General features: G+C 37.0%; 1 protein-coding gene across 2 annotated transcripts in view; it reads left to right on the top strand.

Annotated features, from left to right (window-relative positions):
• Positions 1-12,588, top strand: part of LOC108428331 (high affinity cAMP-specific 3',5'-cyclic phosphodiesterase 7A-like) — a 24,840-nt gene extending 12,252 nt beyond the window's left edge. Inside the window, exons 3-13 of one of the 2 annotated variants that reach the window (XM_017699248.2) lie at positions 1-25; positions 1,179-1,351; positions 2,053-2,116; positions 3,214-3,309; positions 3,427-3,527; positions 3,748-3,879; positions 5,686-5,777; positions 6,849-6,993; positions 8,361-8,457; positions 9,557-9,637; positions 10,272-12,588. The exon at positions 1-25 is cut by the window's left edge and continues 113 nt beyond it. In XM_017699248.2, coding sequence (XP_017554737.2) covers positions 1-25; positions 1,179-1,351; positions 2,053-2,116; positions 3,214-3,309; positions 3,427-3,527; positions 3,748-3,879; positions 5,686-5,777; positions 6,849-6,993; positions 8,361-8,457; positions 9,557-9,637; positions 10,272-10,465 — 1,200 coding nt within the window. In that variant the 3' untranslated portion in view covers positions 10,466-12,588. The remainder of the gene's footprint in view (positions 26-1,178; positions 1,352-2,052; positions 2,117-3,213; positions 3,310-3,426; positions 3,528-3,747; positions 3,880-5,685; positions 5,778-6,848; positions 6,994-8,360; positions 8,458-9,556; positions 9,638-10,271) is intronic. The other variant, XM_017699249.2, reaches the window with a different exon arrangement.
• Positions 12,589-12,798: the final 210 nt, after the last annotated feature.

Below are 12,798 nucleotides of genomic sequence, written 5' to 3'. Positions count from 1 at the left end.
TGCACTGACTTCCGACCTCTTCAGTGTAAGTACACACACACACACACACACACACACACACACACACACAGACAGATAAAAGGTTACAATGCAAAACAAACTTTTTTTGTGTTTCAAATGCTGGCAAAACACAGATGTGATAGTCACCAAGGTGATGGTGAAACTTTAATGTTTAATGTATTTTAATTTCCATGTTATTTTTTGCCCAGAAGAAAGTTGCTCTTTGAAAGCTGAGGTGACTAAAATTCCTTAGACAAAAATAGCATTTAGACAAAAAGGACACATAGGTACTTCTGGCCTAGATAAAAGTAATAATAGTTATTCACAACATGAAAACTGAGAAGACTCATAGTCTCAGATGAGAAACCTGATAGAAACTGTGAAATTCCTTTCCTTAGTTTAGTTGTAGATAAACATTAGCTGTATCTTGTTAAATCTGAGCACAATGTGTGATCTTGAGATCTCTACAAAACCTCAGGAGGGGATGCATGTGATTACCGAAGCATTTTCTTCACTACAGAGATATTAAGAAGAGATCTTTTTCATTATTTTTATTTTTTTAGGGGCAGTTTTATTTCTTTTAGATTGTTTTTTTTATTTTTAGTGAGTTCATTTTCTTGGGCCCTGTGACTATATTTATCATTATTGTTATAAATTATATCACAGTATGTCACATTATGCTTTTCTGGGTATATTGTGAATATCATCCTTAAAAATCACATCCCAACTGCATGTTTGATTAAAAATAGAGCATGATTAGTATTGTTTAACTGTATTTAGCATAGTATATGAAATATTGAATACTGAATGTTGAATTGGTTTTACAAATAAATGTATTTTGAAGTGGAGTGTTGGGATGGAGTGCTATTTTTTAAAATGCTTGTCAGTGTTCTAGAGCACATTCATCTATAACTGTCAAAACAGAAAGCAATTACAATGCTCTGAAAACATGTTTAACATTTACTTAAAATGATTTACAATATTATGCCTAAAACCTGCATGTGAGAACAGTTTTAAGTCATTCTATAAGCAGTGAGATATATGGATGATGTTGTGAATATGACTGACAACATTAAGGTCAATGATAAAGCTATAGGTAAGAAATAGGCTCAGTTTGAAATTGTAAGATAACTGTTTGTAAACAGATGTTTTGGTGTTGTTTGCATGTCTGTAAACAGGGTGTTTTGGTGTTGTTTGTGCAGCCCGGACGGACGCTGTGAGATCGGAAGCAGAGCAGCCAGTCAGAAGTGTTCTAAGCTTCCAGAAGAACCTACACTCTTCACATTACAGCAGAAATCACACACATGCCACACATCACACACTAGACCAGGAGTACATCGGCCAAGCTAAGGTGAGAGGGATAGATGAAGGACTACAAGAACAGAAATAGAGTAGAGCACAAAGAGAGCTAAGAGGCTATGGTAAAAAAAAAAGTACACATAGCACATAGGAAAAGAAAGAGATATATATATATATATATATATATATATATATATATATATATATATATATATATATATATATATATATATATATATACACAGTCGTATCAAATGTCTGGGCAATGCTCGTCAAATTACTTGTTTTGTTGGTGACATCATTTAGAGATATTTTTGTACATTTTAATACACAATTACTGTTGATTTGCTGAATTTAACCTATTAAAAATGTGGCCTGTGCAAAATGTAATACATATGTAATATTTTATGGTATATTTTTTCCAATATGTTAAATTCAGCAAATAATTAGAAATTGTGTGCTAAGATGCCCTATTTAGGTTTGTGCCCTGTTCTCTGTATGTTAACTTGTTTTCACTGTTTCAACATGTCATTTCAAGTGTTCAGACTTTTTGCATACAACTTTATATTTAGTGCAGAACATAAATCTCCTTAGTGAGCAAGCCTACTGATATTTGTAATTTTAGGTTTAGATTTTTGTTTGTTTGCATGATTTATTTTTTCATATTTCTTTCTAATTGGTAGTACATGTTAGGGTGTACGTGCATTTAATGTGTTTGGTGTTTCTCATTGTGAAATATCTGTTCTGTGACAGTGTTTGCTGCGCAAAGTTGGAAGCTGGAGCTTTGATATCTTCCTCTTTGATCGACTTTCAAATGGTGAGCCATCTACTGGCTACTGCCTGTGACTGCAGTAACCACTCTTCTTTATACACTATATAGAATTAAAGGAGCTTTTTGGCCTAACACTAGATATTTTAAACAGGTTTATGATGTTACAACCCATGTTATACATTATTCTGTAGAACATCATTATGTCCTTCGACCTCCTGTGTTAGGCATTTTATGTCATTTTTATTTTTTCGTTTGTCAATCATCCACTGATCTGTAGGCTAATAAATACAGCCAAGTGAGCATTACTCTTAGTCATAAAGAAATATTCTTTCTTTATACTGCATAAAATGGATGCCAAAAACCATTTTTACTCTTTCAGTCAGAAAAAGCCAAATTGTATGGTATCTAGTACCCAGGTAGATATCTTGCTCTCTAGTTTTTAGCCTGTTGTCTTCCTCATCTAATGAATAATTGCTGTTTTTTTAGGTAAGCCGTTGTGTTTACTATAATGATGATTTGAAGACAGTTACTGTAGTTATACGTCTAAAATAATATGTATGGTTCCTAACAATAAAGTTAGCTATCTGGTTTCCCTGTGCTAACATAAAAAAAACAGTAGGTTGCCACCAAAAATGTACCCTAAAGCAGTTGTACTTTTTTCTAAAGGTTCCTCTCACCTTTGCTAGTCATCATCAGAACAGGATTTTGCAAGTCTTTAACATGGAAAATCAAACTGTAGAGATTAAGCACATTTACAACTGATGTAAAGGTGGCTAGAGATGTAGGATTTTAGGTAAATAGTGTGGAGCTTTTAATTCTCCAGCTACAAAAAGCTACACAGACAATATTTGATCAATACTTTTCATAAATTTAGTAAAGCATATCACAGCCCTTAGTATTAGTATCGGTAATAAGGATGTAACAATACATCAGTATTTATTTTTCCAGTAAAACTGGTCCTTTTGCATAGGTAAAGAATTTTGTTTGGCACTTCTGTTGTGTTGCAATATACAGCACTTCTTTTCAAGCACAACTGTTTGCTCCAAGTAAAACTGATATTGTAGAAGAGACATATCATTACTGTGTTGTATTTTTGGAATACCAGACATTTATACCCCTGTGCTCATTCTTTCTTGACACAGGAAAGAGTTTAGTAGATTTAACCCTTCACCTCTTCATTGACTATGGACTAATAAAGCTTTTCCGGCTGGACTTGCTCAAACTGCGGCAATTTTTAGGCAAGCCCACAAACACATACACATACACAAATGTTGGGTTGGTTTACTAAATGCAAGTGGTAATACAGGCTTCAAATTCATTGTAGGAGTCACAGTGATTTCTTGTTCCCCCCATAGTGATGGTACATGAAGCCTACCGCAGACAGAACCCGTATCACAATGCTCTCCATGCTGCCGATGTCACCCAGGCCATGTACTGCTACATGCAGGAACCACAGGTGTGTGTGTGTTATTGAGGGGGAAAGCCAGGCCAGGCAATGCAGCTTGCATGGACCAAGACTAGGGGAAAGGGGGTGACAGCAGTGAGAGAGGATGACCTAAGAATGAAGAAATGGGGCAGAGGAAGCAATACTTTTTTACACCATATTATGAGTGTAAGACTAATAAATACCAATGCATCTAATGAAAATTTGTACGTGTGTCTGTGTGTATTTCCAGCTTTCGGAGTCTCTGACATCCTGCGATATCCTGTTGGGTTTGCTGGCTGCTGCAACTCATGATTTGGATCATCCAGGTGTCAATCAAACCTTCCTCATCAAAACCAACCACTATCTGGCCTCACTCTACCAGGTAAGGACACTTCCTTTGCACCCAGATCTGATTACTGCTAATTTCATTGCTGCTCACTACTGTTTATTTGTATATGGATCAGGTTTTTGCAACAAATGTGTTTAAATACCAGCATTTAATCAGAAGTCCCCATTGTTAGTGGTTTTTGGTGGCCTGGGACATGTGCTTGAGTTTGTAGTACACAAATAACACAAGGCAGAGAAAACAGAAACATGTAGGGAGCTAGATGTACTCTGCTCCCACTCTTGCCTTGTCTCATTTGTTCCACCCTAGCTCTGCCTTCTTTTTATTCTGGTCTGGTATGGCTGTGTAATCCCTTCTAGCACTAATTGCCTCAAAGGTGTAAGTTTTTCAGTTTGTGTGCGTGTGTGTGCGTGTGTGTGCGTGTGTGTGCGTGTGTGTGCGTGTGTGTGCGTGTGTGTGCGTGTATACACACACACACTATATATATATATATATATATATATATATATATATATATATATTGTGATAGTACTTTACAAAACTGTATTTGAATGGGAGCCTTTAGGAGTACTGAGGGGCGAGAAAACATCACAACATCACAGGAGTGTGGTTTAGTACGGCTGTGGATTAAAGCTTGGGGACCTGCCCTGAGTACGTACACATGGCTTGTTGGCTGTCAGGCAAATGAAATAATAGGGTTGGAAAGATGAGTGCAGGTCAGAACATTGAATTTTTGCTCAGAGGTCTGCCCTGAGATAGTATATGCAAAATGGAGTTCTTTGGTCAAGCAGAAATACAATATATGGGCGTGCCACTTTTGTACTATGTTCATTCCTTTGGGGGAAAAAATAGTCATTTACCAGGAATCTATGAAAATCGTACATCAAATCAAAAAGCAGTATACAAGCACACCATTCCTGTATACAAGACATAACATTCTGGAGTTGTAATGGTGACGATATCTCAAATACTGTGGGACAAGTTAGGGGACAAAAAATGTGTACCAAGAAGAAGAAGAAGAACATACCATACAACAATATGTGTTATGCGTTTTATTTAACTTATTTGAAAGCAATAGAAGATGACAGTTTGGATAAAATATGTAACATCCTCCTCTTTCTTTCTCCACTAAACTTGATGGCTCTGAATTAGTTCTACTCCAGAACTAATAATATATCCTGAAAATATATTAAAAATGTAAGTACAGTAACAAGAATAAATGTAAATTGTTACTTTCCACTTCTGGCTGGATCTCATACTTGAGTGTTGAAGCTTATTGACTCAGCATCAGCTGAGTGAAACCACACAGGTAAAGCCAAGAGACAGAAAATGAGGAACAGTCTAATTGTCAGGAAAAAGTACTATATAGGTACATTTTTATTCAAGGTACAAAAAAATGTAAATGTATCCTCAAAGGTAAATAATGATCTGAAAGTCCAATTGTATAAATTAAATTTCATAGGTACGTTCACTTTTCCAATGGAAATATTTGCATCTTCTCATCACCTAATGTTTTAAAATAGAAAAAGCCTGGGCAGAGTGCATGTAGAGCTGAATGATTAGGGGAAAATGTGTAATTGTGATTTTTCTGACCAATATTGCGATTGTGATTTTAAAAAAAGAAACACAATGATTTGCTCAGCTAGGTGTATGCATTCTTGATTTTAGCTTAAAAATATAACTGAAACGGAATATGGTCCAATTAAGTTCCCTGACTAAAGGCACTGAAGATGTTTCCTTGATGGTACTACTTCAATGGCAGTTCAGTACCGGTTCTCTGAGAGTGATAGGTGTGTGTGTGTGTGTGTGTGTGTTTGTTACTGTGTAATGTGTCTGTTACAGAACGCGTCAGTATTGGAGAACCACCACTGGAAATGTGCAGTCAGCTTGCTCAGAGAATCAGGTCTTCTGTCCCATTTCCCTTCTGAGGACAGGTACACACACACGCACACACACATCTTGCTCTTTTGCACTCACTGACATGCCGCTCAAGAAAAAATATACAGAGTCTATTTTAACTGTGTATATGTTGTAAATATAGAAATGACACTCCTGTGTAAGAACACTTCTAAACAATAAAGAATCTCATGTGTATGTAAATATATTGAGTTGTTGTTTTAAAATAATCTGACATAACCTCTGCACTGTGCCCCTGTGAACACCAGTTTAAACCAGGGTCTGTAGGTGTTTCATGTTTTCTTCCATCTGTGATTCTGGGCTTCAGTTACCTTTGGTCAGATGTAGTAATTCATTTCAAATGCAAATACGTATATTGCTGTTGTCGGTTCAAAAATCTCCAAAATAGTAACTTTACAGGAGAAGGAAAAAAAACATACTTTACTTTTAATGTAAGTCATTGGAGCCAGACATTTTCCAAGTCATTTTATGTAATTTCTTTTAGTTCATTCATCATGAAATATACCGGCCACATGTATATAAGGGCCACATGTATTTTCAAATTATGGCAAAAACTGAAAAACGGTTAGTATAGCTGATTACATGTTCTGTTCGAAGTACTAAAGTTTAATTCATTAGCAATGGTCGTTTTTTATTAATGCTATCCAAATTAACAGTATCCAAGGTGAGTTGTTGGGAAACTTTCTTTAACAATGGAAACTGTCATAGCTGCTGGACAGATTCATAGGACTAGAATATTTACCAGCAGAATAACTCGACTGCCTTTCATAGTGTGAAGGTGCTGTACAAAATACGCCTTGATGTGGGCAGAATTTGTTTTGTTTATGGATGGGAACGAAAGTAGTTTATTAACACCTCTATCTCTTTGTGAACTTCAGCTTCATTTTTTTACTGTGCCTTTTATGTCATGAGCTTTGTAAGGATAGCACAATTAGTAAGTGTTCCTTTGTACAGTTTGCATGATTAGCTTGAGCCTAAACTGAATATTAACTTCATTTCATGCATTTGTAACACATACTGGGGTCCCATCAAGGTCTCCATTCCTCTGTCATTAACTCAGTATGAATAAAAACTGTGTTTGTGTGTAGGCAGAACTTGGAGGAACGACTGGGATCTTTGATTCTGGCGACTGATATTAGCAGACAGAATGAATATCTGAGTCAGTTCAGAGCACACCTGGACCGAGCTGACCTACACTTGAACAATAGCCAGAACAGACACTTCATACTGCAGGTAGTATGCTTATAAAAGCACCTTGCCCAAATGATGAAAACAGAACACCCAACACATACTGCAAGTTAGAACTTGAAATATTTATCGAAACTTGGGATCAGATATCATTTGCCAAATATGCATTGCACTCAATTTTCACACAGTGTGCCTCCAGCTTTTACCAGTTTTCATCCTGTACTTCCCCCTCCTTTGGTTACTTCTTACTTTATGTGTCCTCTACTTTCATTGCCTTGTTTTAATCAGGCATGCTAGAGTCACCTGCTTGTGAATTTAGTGCACTTGTGAGAAAATGGATGCATGGAGAATTAACACAGCAGATAAAAACTTGTTGCTATGGGCAGGATTGGACTTTTAAAAAGTAGTGATGGCAGAATACTGAATAAACTATCCTGAATGTACTTAATAATGTGTCATAAAAATATAGAATACATCTTGATAAGCCACATGGGAATCTTTTTTTTTTTTTTTTTTTTTAAACTTAATTCACACTATTCCTTGTGTTACTGCTTGGCAGATTTTGTAATGTAATTATTCTGTTAATATGTTTCATGAACAGTTTTCTTATAACTGAAGTTATAAAAATTTAATTTTTTTTCAAAATCTCCTACTTCAGTCCACTGCTGCTCCCATAATCCCACAAGCAGGAGTCCAGTACAAGACTGATGCTATGCACCAGTATTCTCTCACAAACACGCCCACTACTGAGGAGATTATTAGTTTGATTATCCATCAAAAAGCTCAGTAATGCAGATAAATAACTGGTTCATCACCTTAATTTATGTCGATTAATGTCCTCTTTAGAATTAATTTGTCTAACAAGCAACTTTGCTACATTCAGTGCACCAATTCTAAAACAATTAATAAACATTCTTATAAAGTTTTTATATCTATTTTCTTTGTTATTTAATAGGTAGGTATTTTAATTTAATTTTAAAAATAACAAAAATATATAATTGTAAAAAAAAAAACATCAGTCCAAGTTATGTTTTATTAAGGCAGTATTCAGAATACAGTGATTTTATTTCTGTATTCTAAAAACATATTCCCAACACTTGTATTCCATCACACCCCAGAACTGGTTATGGATCATGTCATAAATTGGAAAGAAAGTTATTGGAAAGTTATTTTTTATTGGAAAAAAATTCACACCTGGTGTAAACTCTACAGCAATGCACTGCATGCTACACACATACACACATTACACCCAGCTCAGACACTGTTTACTGCAGGTGTATTATGAACCAATTTTGTGCTCAAAACACAGGAAGTGCTGATTTCTCATTACATTGTATAGCTGCAATGTTTTTGCTGTGCACAATACTGAATATGTCTTTCTCTTTTTCTCTCTTGCTCTTTCTTTCTCTCAGATGGCTCTGAAATGTGCAGATATCTGTAACCCCTGTAGACCCTGGCACATCAGCAAACTATGGAGCCACAAAGTCACTGATGAGTTCTTTAGTCAAGGTTCAAACCCACACTCACTCTTTCCATCTTCTTTAGTCAGTTCATTTCAGCTGACCTGGGCTGGAATTCCCAGAAGCATCTTGGCACTGATTCTTAAATGGTAACGCCAGCATCCATGCTGAACAGTCTCCGTACCACATAAGATAACACTAGCACACTACCACTTAACATTAGATGCTTTCAGGAAACCCAGGCCTGTTCAGTTACTTCCACAGTGACAGCATTATATTCACTTATAGCTATTAGCTATTTGCTATGTGCTGAATAACTGCTTAAGGCGGTGGTGAATCATGGTTTTGTGGGCCCCCTGGCTAAACACCTTTGGAAGCCTGTGAACTCTAACAGTAATTGACAAAAAGTCAAACCGGAGAGTTTTTTTTTTCCATATCAAAGGGTAAACCACTATCACATAATATATTTATCAGGTACCCTATGCATTTGTATTACTACTACTACTACGTATTATTATTATTATTATTATTATTATTATTATTATGTTGTAACAGAAGCATGAGTTTTTTTTATTATTGTTTTGCAGTTCAAATTCATAATTGAAATGCGACACTAGTTAGTATTCAGTATTTTAGTTTACATTATTTAGTAATTTAATGCAGTTAAAATTCATAGTTAAAAAAAGAATATCCCAAATAGTATCAGTTTAAGACCCCTGCTGTAGTGTGTTTCACTGATAAACCTAATGAATGTAGCTGTAGGTGATCCTATGTGAAATATGGGGAAGGTAGCTGTAGTATGTTGCAAGAGTTTGAATCCCAGGCCAAGAATCAGAGAGAGCAAAAATGGTCAAGCATGCTCCATGTGGGTAGGATGACCCTTTCATTCCCCTGTCACTTGATGCTAGCTAGTGTGGGCATAGAGCTATTCAATGAGAAAAAGCAGTGGCTTAACAATGTCCCATGGCTTGGCTTCATTCACAAGAAGCATGTACTTGTCTTTACCATCCAAGCATGGTAACATAGAGAGGGAGACCTATTTAGAGGACAGGAAGTGGATGGGAGAAATGATTGCTGTAGTGTGTTTCAGCATGAGTTGAAACTGTGCGACATGGATTAATTGTTTGTGTGTTTCTTTGTTTGTGTAGGTGACAGTGAAAAGAGGCAGAATCTGGATGTGAGCATACTATGTGACAGGAATGCAAACACTGTGGCCAAAATACAAATCGGTACTTTAGGCAAACACATGCACATAAATACACACACACACACACACACATTTGGACATTTATGCACACATCTACAATATATGGGCAAAAGTATGTCGATGACTCCCATTGATTTGGGTTGATTATTTTAGCCACAAGTACATAGCCGTGCAATCTGCGTAGTCAAAGGAATGCCACCTTCGCTGCAAGTCAGTTCATGCCCTGCTGGATGTGCCCTAGTCAACTGCAAAGTACTAATATTGTCAAATGCTCGCAGCTGCAAGCAACAGCAGCTGAGCCCTGAAGAGGTAGACAACTCAAACTCAAAGAGTGGTCACTGAGTGCTGAAGACCACCAACTTCTGCCTCTGGAAGCAACATCAGCACAATAAGAGTAAAGAGTTCAGGGTTTGGGCTTGGCCCTTTAGTTCCAGTGAAGAATAATATTAATGCTACACCATACAAAAACGTTTTACACAGTTATTATATATTAAAGCCCAAGGTTTTGGTATATGATTTTCAGTAAACTCATGTACATGTGATTTTAAGGTGTTCACATACTTTTGGCCAAATATTGTATGTACATCCTCATATGTTCACTTACTTACTCACATACCATACAAAAAGTCTCTCTTCCTTTCTCTCTGTTTCGGTAGGGTTCATATCGTTTGTGGTGGAACCATTGTTTTTGGAGTGGGCTCGTTTCTCAGACACGCCCCTTTCCCAAATAATGCTGGGTCACATGACTTCTAACAAGTACAAATGGACCCACCTACCACAGGAGGACCTGAGAGAAAGCACTCAGAGCACATCATCCAAAACTCTACCTCAGGGCGGCCTGGGGCCATGACCTTTTTGTACACATACACACACACACATCCACCACACACAGAAAAGCAAACAAACACATACAATACCTATGCCAAGGAGGGTAAGAGACTGAAGTACTGCCAACCCCCATGATTCCAGACACAAACATGCTTGCACACACTCCCACTTCATTAAACCACTAATTCTTATTTTAAACATAATTTATTGTATTTAATAAGCGCTTTTCTTCTTAAACATAGAGCAATACAGAGATACCTCACACTGCCTATTCTTCCAGTGCTCCTCATCAAGCTTCTGTTTAATTTATTTTGTGTTTGAAACAGTTGAAAGTTGAGTTGAAGGGAATGGAAATCAACATACAGACGTATACACATAAATTGATTTAGCTGAGAAGGGGTGTGCATGCTCCTCCTGAACTGATGTGCCATTACACTGTACTCAATATTGAACTGTACAAGTGATGACACGTGTGTTACTGTTACGTGCCATACTCCACTTATCCACTGGGTTTTTGCTCTCTCCACACACATGCGTACCTGTGCACGCACACACGCACATACACACACACACACTGATGTAAGTGCACTGATGCGTTTAACGCCATAAAACCAGTGTGTTTCTGTCTTTACACTGTGAACCAAGAGCAAATTGCTCTTACACATACAGAGCACATCATAAGCCAGCACTACGACTTCTACTGTCCCTGCTAATACAAACACACATTCATACAGCATATGTCCAAAAGTTTGTAGACACCTTCTTATTCTGTGTTTCTTCCATAATCAAGGGTAATTAGAGGGAGTATCCCCCCTCCCCCTTGATGCAGTAACAGCCTCTATTTTCATGTGAGGGTTTTGCACTAGATATTGGGACATGATGATTGGCATTCAGCCACAAGAGTACTGGTGATGGATGATTAATTTTAGATCATAAGCAGCACTCCGGCTCATCCCAAAGGCCTAATGCTGTGGGGTTTTACAGCTGACCATAGGCATTGGACATGGTGACCTGACTTGTGTAGCTTCTTTACTTTCCTATTTTATTACAGTGCTTTTCTATGCAGATTAAACAAGCTGTTTAAGCAAACTGTGCACAATTAAACGTCTGTGTCAGCAGTGGGTGCACCCAAAGGTAGCTGAATTCACTAACTGGAAGATGTCTACAAACTTTTGGGCATCTAGTGTATATATTTTAACCCCTCACATTCAGTTATGATGTGTGTAGTTTTATTTTGAGTCTGCATAGCCAGCTTGAAATGTGGGTTTGCCTACAGAAACTACACTATGGGTTACACACATCATTGTTCAGATGAGAGGGACTACATGGCCCACTGAGCCTTTTTAACAGTCTTTGTAAGTCTTTAAAAAGACAGTTAGTTTAACACCTTTATAGTAAATTTTAATAAAGACAGTTTTAACGTCTTTATAGCAATAGACAGTGAGTTTCATTGTCTTTACAACAGTTATAAAGACAGTGAGACTCAGTGAGTTATTACACCTTGTAAAGACAGTTATTCTCAATGGGTTCTAAAGCCTTTATAAGGGTGCTTATAAAGACTCATAGGACAAAGCAGTTTATTACTAAGCTTGTTTATAAGCTATGCACTAAGCTGTGTGACCAAATCTTTGTCACAGAGAGAGCTCAACCTCTTTCAGCAGCTGCTTGCCTTTAGCGAGGGACTTTTAGGTATTTTTTTCTGTCTTTGATTTTCAGGTTGATACATTCCACATTTATTTGATGTGCCCTTATTAAATTTTCCTTACACTCTCCCACTTGGTTTGTCCCCTCCAGTAGAAGACAGCTGTGAATGGTGATCTAGGGTTAGTTGTTATCTTTCACGTCTTGATTCTGAACCCATTAAGAATGGGTGGGGAATTATCCTAGATCAGTAATTTGAATCTTAGATACTCCATACACATGCACCTAGATTCTCTGATCATTTTGCATTGCTCTCTCTTGGCAAGCACAAGGAAGCTGAGGTTGAGTTGAGAATGCTGTTTACCATTTTGTGGGAAGTTCTTTTTGAATACAGCTTTTAACAAACCGAAGGAGAGTCGTTTCTAACGTTTTGCCAAAACTGATTTTGATACACACCCATTGCGGTAACATTTTCTTTAATAAAAAGGCAATTGACAGAAAAGGTTTTCTGTTTTGTTTCCTCTGTTATGTCACACTTGTTGTGTGTTCTGAAGTGCAGAGCATCCCAACTTTCCACTTCAACAAACAAACACCAGCAAACTCCGATGTTGGTGTGTCATATCTGTGGGTGTAGAATATTCTTGTTTATTTACACTGGTTCATTTAGCTTTCAACTTTTTTAAATTTGGAACAGTATAAATCCAAATGCTGAAA

Source organism: Pygocentrus nattereri, chromosome 19 (assembly GCF_015220715.1).
Source record: "Pygocentrus nattereri isolate fPygNat1 chromosome 19, fPygNat1.pri, whole genome shotgun sequence".
Taxonomy (NCBI): domain Eukaryota; kingdom Metazoa; phylum Chordata; class Actinopteri; order Characiformes; family Serrasalmidae; genus Pygocentrus; species Pygocentrus nattereri.
Note: the sequence above shows the minus strand (reverse complement) of the source record. Positions and strands in the feature narration are given on the sequence as shown.